Source organism: Panthera uncia, chromosome C2, assembly GCF_023721935.1.
Source record: "Panthera uncia isolate 11264 chromosome C2, Puncia_PCG_1.0, whole genome shotgun sequence".
NCBI classification, from domain to species: domain Eukaryota; kingdom Metazoa; phylum Chordata; class Mammalia; order Carnivora; family Felidae; genus Panthera; species Panthera uncia.
This window is the reverse complement of record NC_064810.1, coordinates 11,908,504-11,920,655: the sequence shown is the minus strand read 5'-3', so window position 1 is coordinate 11,920,655 and position 12,152 is coordinate 11,908,504. Positions and strand designations below refer to the sequence as shown.

The 12,152-nt window shown below is 40.1% G+C and overlaps 1 protein-coding gene across 1 annotated transcript in view; it reads right to left on the bottom strand.

Annotated features, from left to right (window-relative positions):
- Window positions 1-12,152, bottom strand: part of PAXBP1 (PAX3 and PAX7 binding protein 1) — a 34,916-nt gene that overhangs the window by 4,495 nt on the left and 18,269 nt on the right. Inside the window, exons 9-16 of the mRNA XM_049627919.1 lie at window positions 11,691-11,790; window positions 11,488-11,603; window positions 9,477-9,676; window positions 8,004-8,148; window positions 7,216-7,337; window positions 6,109-6,185; window positions 5,553-5,619; window positions 1,163-1,309 (exon numbers count right to left, since the gene is read on the bottom strand). Of these exons, the coding sequence (XP_049483876.1) occupies window positions 1,163-1,309; window positions 5,553-5,619; window positions 6,109-6,185; window positions 7,216-7,337; window positions 8,004-8,148; window positions 9,477-9,676; window positions 11,488-11,603; window positions 11,691-11,790 (974 nt within the window). The remainder of the gene's footprint in view (window positions 1-1,162; window positions 1,310-5,552; window positions 5,620-6,108; window positions 6,186-7,215; window positions 7,338-8,003; window positions 8,149-9,476; window positions 9,677-11,487; window positions 11,604-11,690; window positions 11,791-12,152) is intronic.

Genomic DNA, 12,152 nt, shown 5'->3' with positions numbered 1-12,152 from the left:
GAATATCAAACAAAGCCAAACTGAGGGTCACTCTGCAAAATAACTGGCACATCATCTTTAAAAGTGTCGAGGCTTTATAAAGGCCAAGGAAAATCAAGAACTCTTCCAGATTAAAGGAGACTAAGGAAGACATGATAATTAAATGCCAAGGATGATCTGGGAATTTCTTTTGCCGGTGATGTGATACTTCGGACATAACTGACAAAACCTGAAGGGTCTCAAAGATTAGGTGACAGTAACAGATAAAAGATGTTGACAGTGACACTGTAATTATGTATAAGAACATCCCTGTCTATAGGAAACGGACATAAAAATATTTGGGACAGGTGGCTATCATGTCACAAACTGACTGTGACATAGTTGAGGGAAAAAACTTTGTATTGCACTTTCAATTTTAACTTTTGAATTGCTTCAAAAAGTATTTTTTAAAAAGATCCCATTGGAGGTACCTGGCTGGCTCAGTCAATACAGCATACAACTCTTGATCTTGGGGTGGTTAAGTTTGAGCCCCACATTCGCTGGGTGTAGAGATTACTTAAAAAAATAAAATCTTTAAGGGCATGTGGGTGGCTCAGTCAGTTGAGCGTCCGACTTCGGCTCAGGTGTTGACCTCAGGGTTTGTAAGTTTGAGCCCCGCATCAGGCTCACTGCTGTCAGTGTGAAGGGAGCTCCCTTTGGATCCTCTGTCCCCCTCTCCCTCTGCCCCTCCCCCACTGGTGCTCTCTCCCTCAAAAATAAAAACATTAAAAAAAAATCTTTAAAAAATAAATAAATGAAATTGTGTAACCCCCACATATAAAGCAGAAAAAATATTAAAATGATTTCTTAAACCAGAGAGCCCGTTTCTTTAATAACATTCAAAACAACATTCACCCAACCGTTAAAAATTAATTATCCTGAAATTACAACTTTTATTAACACCTACAAAATGACATAATAGATGGAAAGAAGAATAAATACAAACATAACTATACACATTTTTATGTAAAAAATGTTAAGGGGGTTCAGAACTACTGGGAGGCAGACTGACTGTCAACATTACACCAAGTTCAATAATCAAAGGGGTTTGCTTAAAATTCTAAAATCTCTCTTCAAACAAAGGAAACTTAATTCATTCTCATTTATATGCTTTAAAAACTACAATGTGTGTCATTTAACTCACATTTTGGGCTTTTTTGATGCTGTCATCTCCATATTCTGAATTCTGAAAAGCCATGAGAATGTATCTATTTAATAAACCATCTATTGATAACTCCTGAAGAGTTTTATTCGAGAAAATGCCGTACCACTGAAGAAAATTCCCTAATAGCTAGAAAGAGAGAAAAAAAAATTATTTTCCTCCAGATCAAAATATAACTGACACATAACATTGCATGAGGTGTACAACATAATGATTTCACAGAAGTATATACTGTATTGTAAAATAATTACCACAGTAGTATCTTTCACCTAATTGTTAATTTTTTCCCATGTGATGAGAACTTAAAAAAATTTTTTTTAAAAAATGTGTATCTTTATTTTTGAGACAGAGCCTGAGCAGGGGAGAGGCAGAGACAGAGGGAGACACAGAATCAGAAACAGACTCCAGGCTCCGAGCTGTCAGCACAGAGCCCGACCCGGGGCTCGAACTCATCAACTGTGAGATCATGACCTGAGCTGAAGTCAGATGCTCAACTGACTGAGCCACCTAGGCACCGCCCCCCTTGTGATGAGAACTTTTAAGATTTACTCCCTTAGCAACTTTCAAATATACAACACATTATTAACTGTAGTCACCATGTTGTACATTACGTACACAGAATTATTTTATCGTATAATTAGAAGTCTGTACTTTTTGACCCCTTTCACCTAATCCCCCCAACCTGGACTCCTCACTTCGGCAATCACAAATTAGATCTCTGTTTCTGTTAAGTCTGGATCTTTTTTTTTTTTTACAAGAAGAGAAACTATTGAGGAGTTAAGCAACTAAATTAAGTCAAAGAAACTAGAGTAAAACACACCTTATGAAATACAGTGGACCGTGTCTTGCCAAAGCACTAATAAACAGTTTTAAAGGGTCCGAATATTGCCCCGAATGACTGAAGATCTGAATCTTAAGCTTTAATTAAAATTAGCGAATTATAATGTAAATAGCCACATGGAGCTAGTGGCTACTGTACAGGACGGTGCAAAAACAGAACATCTTCCATCATAATAGAAAGTACTACTGGGCAAGTACCGATTCTTAGATAAATGTCCTCCATTCAAAATCATGCTTAAGTGAGTCCCACAACCATCCTCAAAAAGGACAGAATGCATTATTATAAAATGGGAGTCCCCAGCCCATCCCACCATAAAAATTTCCAAGTTTCTCAATATTTCTCATCTCTATAAATGTTAACATTATCCAACCACCTGATCAGGCCAGGAGCTTGGATGTCATTATTCCCCTCTCCCTCAAGTTGTCTGACCTCACCTCCATCCATTCTGCCCGTTTCTCTCAATTCCTGTTGCTACCCCCCAGTCTAAGCTGCCATAGTCTCTTTCTGGACCCTGCAGTTACTCAAGTGATTATGAGCATATGCTCTGGAGTAGTCTTTCTCAAGCAGGGTTCTGTGAGAGAACTAAAACCTACAGAAAATGATTTGAGTGACCCCTTACTTAATTTTCCCAAGGATGGTACATACCATTCTAGAATCATGCACAATAGAGGACTATCTAGCACAATAGAGGACTCAGGGTTTTAGTGACTGTTTCACAGAACCCGGTTGAGAAGAGCTGCTCATCAGTCCGACTGGCCTGAGTTAGACCCCATTTCTACAGTGAACAAAGGAATGATCCTGGGAAGGTTATTCTGGGCCTAACTGTCCCATCAGTGGAGTGGAAACAATAGCTCACAGGCTGTTGTGAGGAATCGACAAGATAAACGATACAGGACGTAGCACAGTGCTCCGTACGTGGTACATACACGATAAACTTTCATTAGTACTATTCTTCCCAGCTTTGACCATTAGCCACACAACAGCCAAAGCAACTTAAAAATGGCAATCTGTCCATGTCACTTCCCTGCTAAAAACCCTTCCATGACCCACACTAATTTTCAACAAAGGTACACAAGCAATTCAATAAAGAATGGACAACCTTAGCATTATTTATAATAGCCGAATTATGGAAGCAGCCCAAGTGTCCACTGATGGATGAGCGGATAAAGAAGATGTGTGTATACACGATGGAGCATTATCCAGCCATAAAAAAGGATGAAATCTTGCCATTTGCAACAACATGGATAGAGCTAGAGAATATGATGCTAAGCGAGAGAAATCAGCCTGAGAAAGACAAATACCTATGATTTCACTCATAAATGGAATTTAAGAAACCAACAAGCAAAGGGAAAAAAAACAAAAACAAAAACAAAAACAACGGAGAGACAGAGACAAACCAAGAAACAGACTCAACTACAGAGAACAGAGTGATGGTTACCGGAGGGGAGGTGGAGGGGTGGGGATTAAGGAGTGCATGTATCATGGTGAGTGAGCACTGAGGAACATACAGAATTGCTGAGCCACTATATTGCACACCTGAAGCCAATATAACGCTGTATTTAATTATACTGGAATTAAAATAATTTTTTTTAATTTAAAAAAGAAGAAGCCTTTGAAAAGCCTTTTCAAACCAACAGTTCTAGAACAAACAAACTTCAATCCAGGCCCCACATCCTATATAAAAATTAACTCAAAAGGGATCGGAGGCTTAAATGTAAATCCCGAATCTAAGAACAACCTAGATGAAAAGAATAGGAGAAAAACTTTGTAGTCCTGTGTTAGGTGAACATCTCTTAGATATGACACCCAAAGCACAACCCACTCAGGAAACGGTCATAACCCGGACTTAATCAAAACAGAATTTCTGTACTTTGAAAAACTGCTAAGAGAATGAAGACAAACCACATGCTAGGAAAGAAAAACTCTTTGCAAATCATGCACCTGATAAAGAATTTGTATCCAGAATACAGAACTCAAAGCTGAGTAAGACATTTTTTTAAAAATGAGCAAAAGACTTGAACAGAGGCTTCACCACAGAACACACACGAATGGCAAATAAACACATGAAAATCTGCTCAACACCATCGGGCATTAGAGAAATACAAATTAAAACTATTAAAAGGACACCACTATACATCTTGTAGAATGACTTCAAAGAAAAACAACCCAAAACTGACACGGTCTGTGGTGAGAGTGAGGGGTAACTGGGTAACGTTAACGTATCGCTGATCTGAAAAAACTGCTTTGCCTAGGTATTTACCCAAGCGAAACGTAAACTTACATATCCAGAAAAAACCTGTATGCGAATGCTTACAGCTTTATTCATAATCACTCCAAACCAGAAACAATCCAGTATTCCTCAACTGGGGAATGGATTTAAAAAAATACAGTGGGACTCCTGAGTGATTCAGTCAGTTAAGCATCCAATTCTTGGGTTTTGGTTCAGGTCACGATCGCACGGCTTGTGGGTTCGAGCCCTACATCGGGCTCTGCGCTGACAGTGCAGGGCCTGCTTGGGCCTCTCTCTCTCTCCCTCTCTGCCCCTCCCACACTCTCTCTCTCTCTCTCTCTCAAAACAGATTAATAAACTTAAAAAAAAAATACAGCAACCTGTGGCATATTCACCTTACAAAGGACTACTACTTGGTAAAAAAAAGAAATAATCTGCCAATAACACATGACAACACTGAGAAATTTCAAATGCATTGTTAAGTGAATGAAGCCAGACTCAAAAGTATTCCATAAATGATTCTATTCATAAGACACCCTTACAAAGACAACCATAGGACAAGAAAAAGGAAGGGGTCGCCATGGTGCAGGGATGGTGTCAACTACAAAGGGGCATGGGAGATTCGGGGAGATGGCAGAAGTGTTACGCATCTTGATCTGGGTGGTGAATACATGTCTATATGTAAATGACAGTGCCTGTATCATCCGGACAGCTCATCTCCTCCCTAAGTCCAGCCCTCTTGGACTTGTCTCAGTTTTCCCAGTGTGTGCTGCTGTCTCTCATCTCAGTGCCAACTCCTATCACCTAAATACCACTTCCTCAGAGTGGTGGTGGAGGATCTTCTGTGACTCACTAGTCAAGGTTTCTATGCCTCTTGTCATATGCTCCCTTACTTCCTTGAATTTCTCCTTTCACGATTCATCGCACCTGAGATAATACTTGTCTACCACCAACTGTGCTAGATTACAAAAGCTCCACGAGCCTCCACTTCTAGCACATTCAGTGCTATTTTTCCCAACTCAGAAAAGTAACTGGTGTTCTCCTTGCTGAATAAATTAACTGTGGTTTAGCAAGGCAGTTTGCTGGCTGGCTTGGACCTTGCTTTCGAACTCAGAATGCATCTTCTCGTGTGGAAACATCAAACCCGAATAAACTTTTGGAACAAAACTAATTTAAAATGGAGTTTGGATATAGACATCGATCTAAGTCCACAGAGTTACTTAATCAAATACCAAATTACTTTTCAAAGTATAGGCGTCAAACAAAATCTGAAGTCTTCTGGAGAGCCCAGAGACACATACCTTAACTGAAGACCAAAACTGTCGTTGAAAAAACAAATAAGGCCCAGAATTTTTATTTTCCAAGACACTATGAAAAAAGAAACATGAGCAAACATATTGTAAGTGCTATCTGATTCCTAGAAAAGATTTCTACAAGTAAAATAGGTGAACAAAAGAATTAACTTTTCAAATTTCCAACTAACTATTCCAGAAGATGGTTTAAAAGAAAATGGAAATATATTTTGAGGCAGAAAGGGAGAACAAAAAGCATTACTTGCTTTATTCTGCTTAAAGGAACAATTTCTCCACTGAGCTAGTGTCTTTAGGCTGCAGATTTACACCAAACAGGTAAAGTTTATATTTCAAGCTACCTTTAGTTTTTGTAGAATTTAAGAAACCTTCTCTGAAGATAACGGAGAAGATCATCTTTTTAAAACTTTTTTGTTTTTAAAGTAGGCTCCCTGCCCAACGTGGGGCTTAAACTGAGGACCCTGAGATTAAGAGTCACACACTCTAGTCACTAGCCAGCCAGGCACCCCCAATATTATCATCACCCTTAATGTTAAGAGTTACTTACTTTTTGGGATATAAGGGCATGAATACATCATCATCTAAAGTTCTCCTCATTCTTAGTAAAAGTGCTTTTAGGTATACCTAAAGAATTAAAAGCAGATCACACATTTTAAGAAGGGTTATGATAAAAGTTAAATTTTAAGAAATAAAAACAAGCCATATTCTAAAAATTTTTTTTTCAACGTTTTTTATTTGTTTTTGGGACAGAGAGAGACAGAGCATGAACGGGGGAGGGGCAGAGAGAGAGGGAGACACAGAATCGGAAACAGGCTCCAGGCTCCGAGCCATCAGCCCAGAGCCTGACGCAGGGCTCGAACTCACGGACCGCGAGATCGTGACCTGGCTGAAGTCGGACGCTTAACCGACTGCGCCACCCAGGCGCCCCAAAACAAGCCATATTCTAAATCATAGCATCAAGTATTCAATTTCGAGTAAACCGTCTTCTCCAATTTTCTCCCTTCTCCCTGCAAGCGTTAAGGTCTTTAATACTCCCTACTCTTCATTTATCCCTCTACTACCAAGCAACGAAGCCACTTAGAAATCTACAAACCCTTCAAGTCTACCATATTACTCAGATTTAAGATCAGACACGTAATCTGGTTCTTCTCAAAATGAAGTCAGTGAAAACAAGATAAAGAGCACCTTTTCCGTGTCTAAATAGCACCTAAGAATGTCCAGAGGGATGGCGGCAATCTGAAGTTCGGAAACTAGTTATATAAACTACTATAAAACCTTGTGGTTTTATACACTGCTCAATGTTTTAGCATTTTAATCATCAACTGTTACCCGTCCTAATAGTTTTACATTTTTCTTTTTCCATAAAAATGCAGTTTTTTTGATTAGTGGGGGGTGGGGCAGTGAGGAGCAGCAGAGAAGAGCACAGGTGGGAAGCTACCTGGACTAATGACATCACCTTGCCAGAGGGATTTAAAAGCTACAAACTGTGATCTCAAATTTTGTACATTTCAGGCCATAAAGGACCAGATGGCCTGAGGGAATCAGATTTTCTGGCAAGGCTTAGAACATAACCACTCACTCCCTCAACTCTTGCTCATTTTTGAAAGGAGAGGGGAGAAAAAAACCTTCCACTGATAATAAAGAATTAAATTACCTGTGTATTTTTGTTTTCTGCATTCACTACTGAAGGATATCCGTTTATTAATTTTAATGTAATCCCAACCATTCTTGAAGTCTGTGTTGTAGAAAAAGGGTCCCACATATTTTCAGCTATTACTATTAAGAGAAAAGTAAGGTGTTGAGATACAGAAGTAGATTGCAGCCGACTTAAATCTGCTGTCAAGCAGTCTTCAACTTACAAACGCCAACCCTGATTTATTTTTTCTCTCTCTAGAGTATAATAAGCCCCAGTCTTCTTTGTCCTCTTAACTGTGGGAACCCTGAAGATTAGGCACATGTGGGGAGGGCATAGATTCATTCTATTTTCTGCTGCTCGGTAATAATAAAGGGGAGGACTTCTAAATCCTAGATGTCCGAGCATCAAGAATTCCTAACCAAACTTGAATCTTATTTTTAATATTTTAAATAGGTTCCCATACCAATGATTCCTAATCTTTTTTTGAGAAATTGATAGAAGTAATGAAGTTGCTCCCAGGAAAATACAACCCATTCCCTGCCCTCAGACTATGTATTCAGGTTTGCTTCATTTTGCTTCTCTAAAATTCATCTATGAATCCATTACTGCCTCCAACGCCAGGCCTACCCCAAAGTGGTCTTCAACTACTCGGTTAAGAGACATCCACCCTTTAGCCTTCTCTGGGCCAGGTGGTTATTTTATCATTTGTAATTATTACTTCTACGAGGAAACACACTCTGGTTAAAATTCTTCAAGACAGATTTGAAAACCCAATGTGTTTAAATGTTCAATTGAGATATCCCTACCTGTTAGTTTAGGAAGAATCACCTTTTCCACAATTGTAGGCAACAGTGCAACATCTACATCATCTTTCTCTTGCTCTCGTTCTTCACAACCATAAAACAGCAAAGATTCAAACCACAGCATGTTTTCAAAGTCACGACATTTTGCCTAGAAAAAAACAATATTAAAAAGCTAAACACATGGGGCGCCTGGGTGGCGCAGTCGGTTGAGCGTCCGACTTCGGCCAGGTCACGATCTCGCGGTCTGTGAGTTCGAGCCCCGCGTCGGGCTCTGGGCTGATGGCTCGGAGCCTGGAGCCTGTTTCCGATTCTGTGTCTCCCTCTCTCTCTGCCCCTCCCCCGTTCATGCTCTGTCTCTCTCTGTCCCAAAAATAAATAAAAAACGTTGAAAAAAAAAAAAAATTAAAAAAAAAAAAAAAAAAAAAAAGCTAAACACTTAAAACAGTTGCTGTTTCTGCTTCTAGCCATGATAAGAACAATAGGAAAAGGATTTAAGCTTCAGTCATCAACAACTAAAAACTGAACAAAATCTATGAAACATCTATTTTCAGACACTGGACCACAGGCAGTACAGGACCGTGACCCCTGAAAACAGAATCAAACGAGTGAGCCCCTGGTGGGGGGTGCAGAGCAGTCTTGCTCAGTTGCGGAGGCAGGAACTAGAGTTCAGGGAGGCGGAGACGGCCAGAAGCTATGGGGTGGAGGAGGGAGCTACCCAGAAAAAGAACTCCAGAGCGCACACAAGTCCCCTTGAGCCTTTGCTGTATACCAAGGCACACGTGCACAGGGTGAAACTCCACAAGGTCCGGCGAAGAGCGACCGGGAGCTGGCGGCTGAATGGTTCCCAGAGCTCACAGTTTTTTCAGTTTCCAGGGTGTCAACCTCAGCCCTCTTTTCCCTACAGTTGTTGACACATTCAACCCAGCCAATCTCATTCATGCCATGCCTCCGTCCCCATGCTGGGAACTTCCAAAACTCTTTCTTAAACAGGACCACTGAACACAGATAGGCACTTCTCGTCTCCTCCCTTACGTACATCCCAGGCCGACAGGTCCTACTGATTCCACCTCCTAAACGTATCGGTTTGTCTTATCCTCCCAATTTTCCATTACCACCCAACTTAGTTCAGGTCATTTCACACCCTCCTCACTAATCTTTCCCACGAGGTTCTAAGTTTTTCTAGGATCAAAGGACCAAATTCTTAGTGTTCATTCACGTTCACATCCCAGTATCACTACATGCAACTTTAGCTGACCAAGAAAAGCACTGTATATAACTTGAAAGTAATAAACAGCTCTCTTGAGAAGGAATAGAGATAAAAAACCATGACTCTACACCCAGCTGAATTTGTATTATAGCCCTGTGCCCTATCTCCCCTCAAAAGTATTTTGCTGCAACTTACATCTCTAGCTTTGAGATTAAAATTACCCAGGCATGGTGTTATATTGTTTTCTAACAGTGACACAAGCCACTCACCTCAAGAGGAGTCCAAGTGAGAAGCTGCAGCCGTATGAGGGGGTTGAACAGCTTTGGCAAACAAAGGCCGATATAAGCATCCTTATAGGACAGATAGTATTTTGAACGCCATGCTTCAAATTGGGATTTAATGCAGTCGATTGAATAGAAACTTTCAAGGACGTCTTCAAAAACCTTGCTGGACTCTTTCGAAATGCGATCTAAAGACAACAATAACAACAAACAAAAACCCCAGAGAGAGCCGTAACTTACAATGTGGTAGGAAACTCAGAGTTCAGTATTTTCCACATTTTCTTTGTAGCCTGAGTATCAGTCAGGCTCATTAACAGAGGAATCATTAGTAATTGGAATTTAACAAAAGGGAGGAACGCAAGTTTAGGTTTTCGAATGTCTGTTCTGCAAACCAGAGTGCGGGCAGTCTTAGCTTTGCAGTTCCCAGATGTACCATTTCCTGTTCCTAGAGTTTAGTTAAATACCACCAGTCCCCCAACGAGTCAACCCCCATTTCAGTTACTACAGTAGATTAACCGTGAGTAACTGCGGGAAGTGCAAACTGCTCCAAGCTCTTCAGTCCACAATCACCGTACAAATATCAGAAGTGCATCACAATCAGTGAACGATCATTTTCACTTCTTTCAAGGCCTGTGGGTGACTGTGAGAACTGACATGGACAAGTATCAAAATGGATGCTAGATCTTTAGGTGGAAAGTGATGTGATGCTGCTGAAGACTTGGGAAAGGGGAATCTTTTAATGGTGAGACTGAACTGTGACAACCTAATTCTCAAGATGGATCTTAACATCACTAATAGCCGGACAATCTAACATCTGTCATCTCATATTCTGCAATACGCAGCAGCATCCTGTATGAAGTATTCTTGCCAAAACAAAAGCTTAACCTGAATCTAATCAAGTCTTCAGACCTAAATGCCAGTTTACATAGAAATTCGGTGAATCGAAAAACAAATTAATCCATGAGGAAACAAAATGTTGGAAATTCTGCAAGGTAAGTGACCTGGTCTCTTCAAAAACTTAATGTCTTAAACAAGTAACAGGGGAGTGTATATGTGTAAGGTACTCATGGACATTCATTAATCCTAGGGAAAAAAATGGAACAACCAAATGCAGGGCATGAAATCTGGTGTGGTTCCCAGTTTGGAAAAGACACAACCACCCACAAAAACAGTCCCAAGAGTTTTATTTCGGGGGAGCTGCTGCTAAATAAACACAATATTAAGAATTTTCAGTTAAACATGCTGAAGTGCTGAAAGGAAAGTATCATGATGTGTAGGCTATTTTCAAATGATTCAGCAACACACACACACACACACACACACACACACACACACACACCCCCAAAGAATTAAGGCAAACTTGGTTTGGTAAGAATTGTTGAATCCGGGTGATACGCACATGGGATCACTGTGCTATTCTTTCCAGTTTCTCTATGTTTAAACATATTCACTATAAAAAGGTGGGAGAAAAAGAAGCTTCTCTAACTAAATTCCAAATGGCCTGCAGCCAACATAATTCCAAATAACCACAACCAATGGCAGGAAAGGAAGATTCTTCTAGAAATGCCTGGCACATAACAATACTAACCACTCCCCTTGGGTTGAAATTATTCGGGACTCCCCAAATCAGGAGTTTCTTTCAGGGCTGAGTGTCCTACTGCCCAGCTCTGCCTCTCCAGGACAGGCTGCATTAGGGCTATCCTAGGATCTGACTTTTTTTTTTTTTTTTTTTTGTGACTTAAAATTCTACAATTCTGGAGAGTAATATTGTTTTATTATGCAAGTACTAAATAAACTCCAAGGCAAGGTGTCACCACTAGTTTTGAGAATTCATCATGATATTCGGTTAATAAAAACGGGTGCCTATTTTTACAATTAAGAAAAAAGCGGCTGATTCTAACGCAGAGGCCACAAAACTTCAAATCATCTCGTGGCAAAAACCACACCGAAGTAGAAACCAAACTGGCAATAAAACGTCATTTCCAAATAAATGTCTAACCTTTTTCCAGGTTGAAGTTCGTAATATCTGTGGACGTTTCTTCATCATCACTGGAAAGGCCTTCGAGGTGATCGGCCATCTTACCGGTCTGCTCTCTGGCTTGTCTACGACGAGTCCTAAATAACAAACAGCAAGTTCCCAAACCAGATACAAGAGGCTCCTCCCTTTGCAAACGAACCAACAGCAAGCATTTTGAGAATTACCTCCTGGCCTCCCGTTCTGCAATCCTACGTTTTGCATGCTCTTGATACAGTGCCCGATCTCGCCCGAAGGAATCGAGATTTGGTGCCATCAGAGCTTTATCTGTAAAACAACAACAGTGACAATTAAAAGCCTTCCTTCAGCAATCTTGAGGAAAGAGTTTGCACAGAATAAGCCATAATGATAGACTGTTTGCTAATCTCAACAGCAGGCTTCCGCAGTAACTGGTAAACCAGATAGTTTTCTAGTTTAGAGCAAATCTCAGTATTACTCTGTGTTCCCATGAAAAGGAGTAGAAAAAATAAACAGAGAGTTCAACAACCCTATGTAAATACGACTGGGTTTAATCACTATTTTTGTATCTAAGTAACAGAACTAGTTGACGCTATCATGATGACCAAATAAATTAAAAACCAAAATTACCTGTGCAACGAGAAAATTATAGATTACTTTTTTAAGGAAGG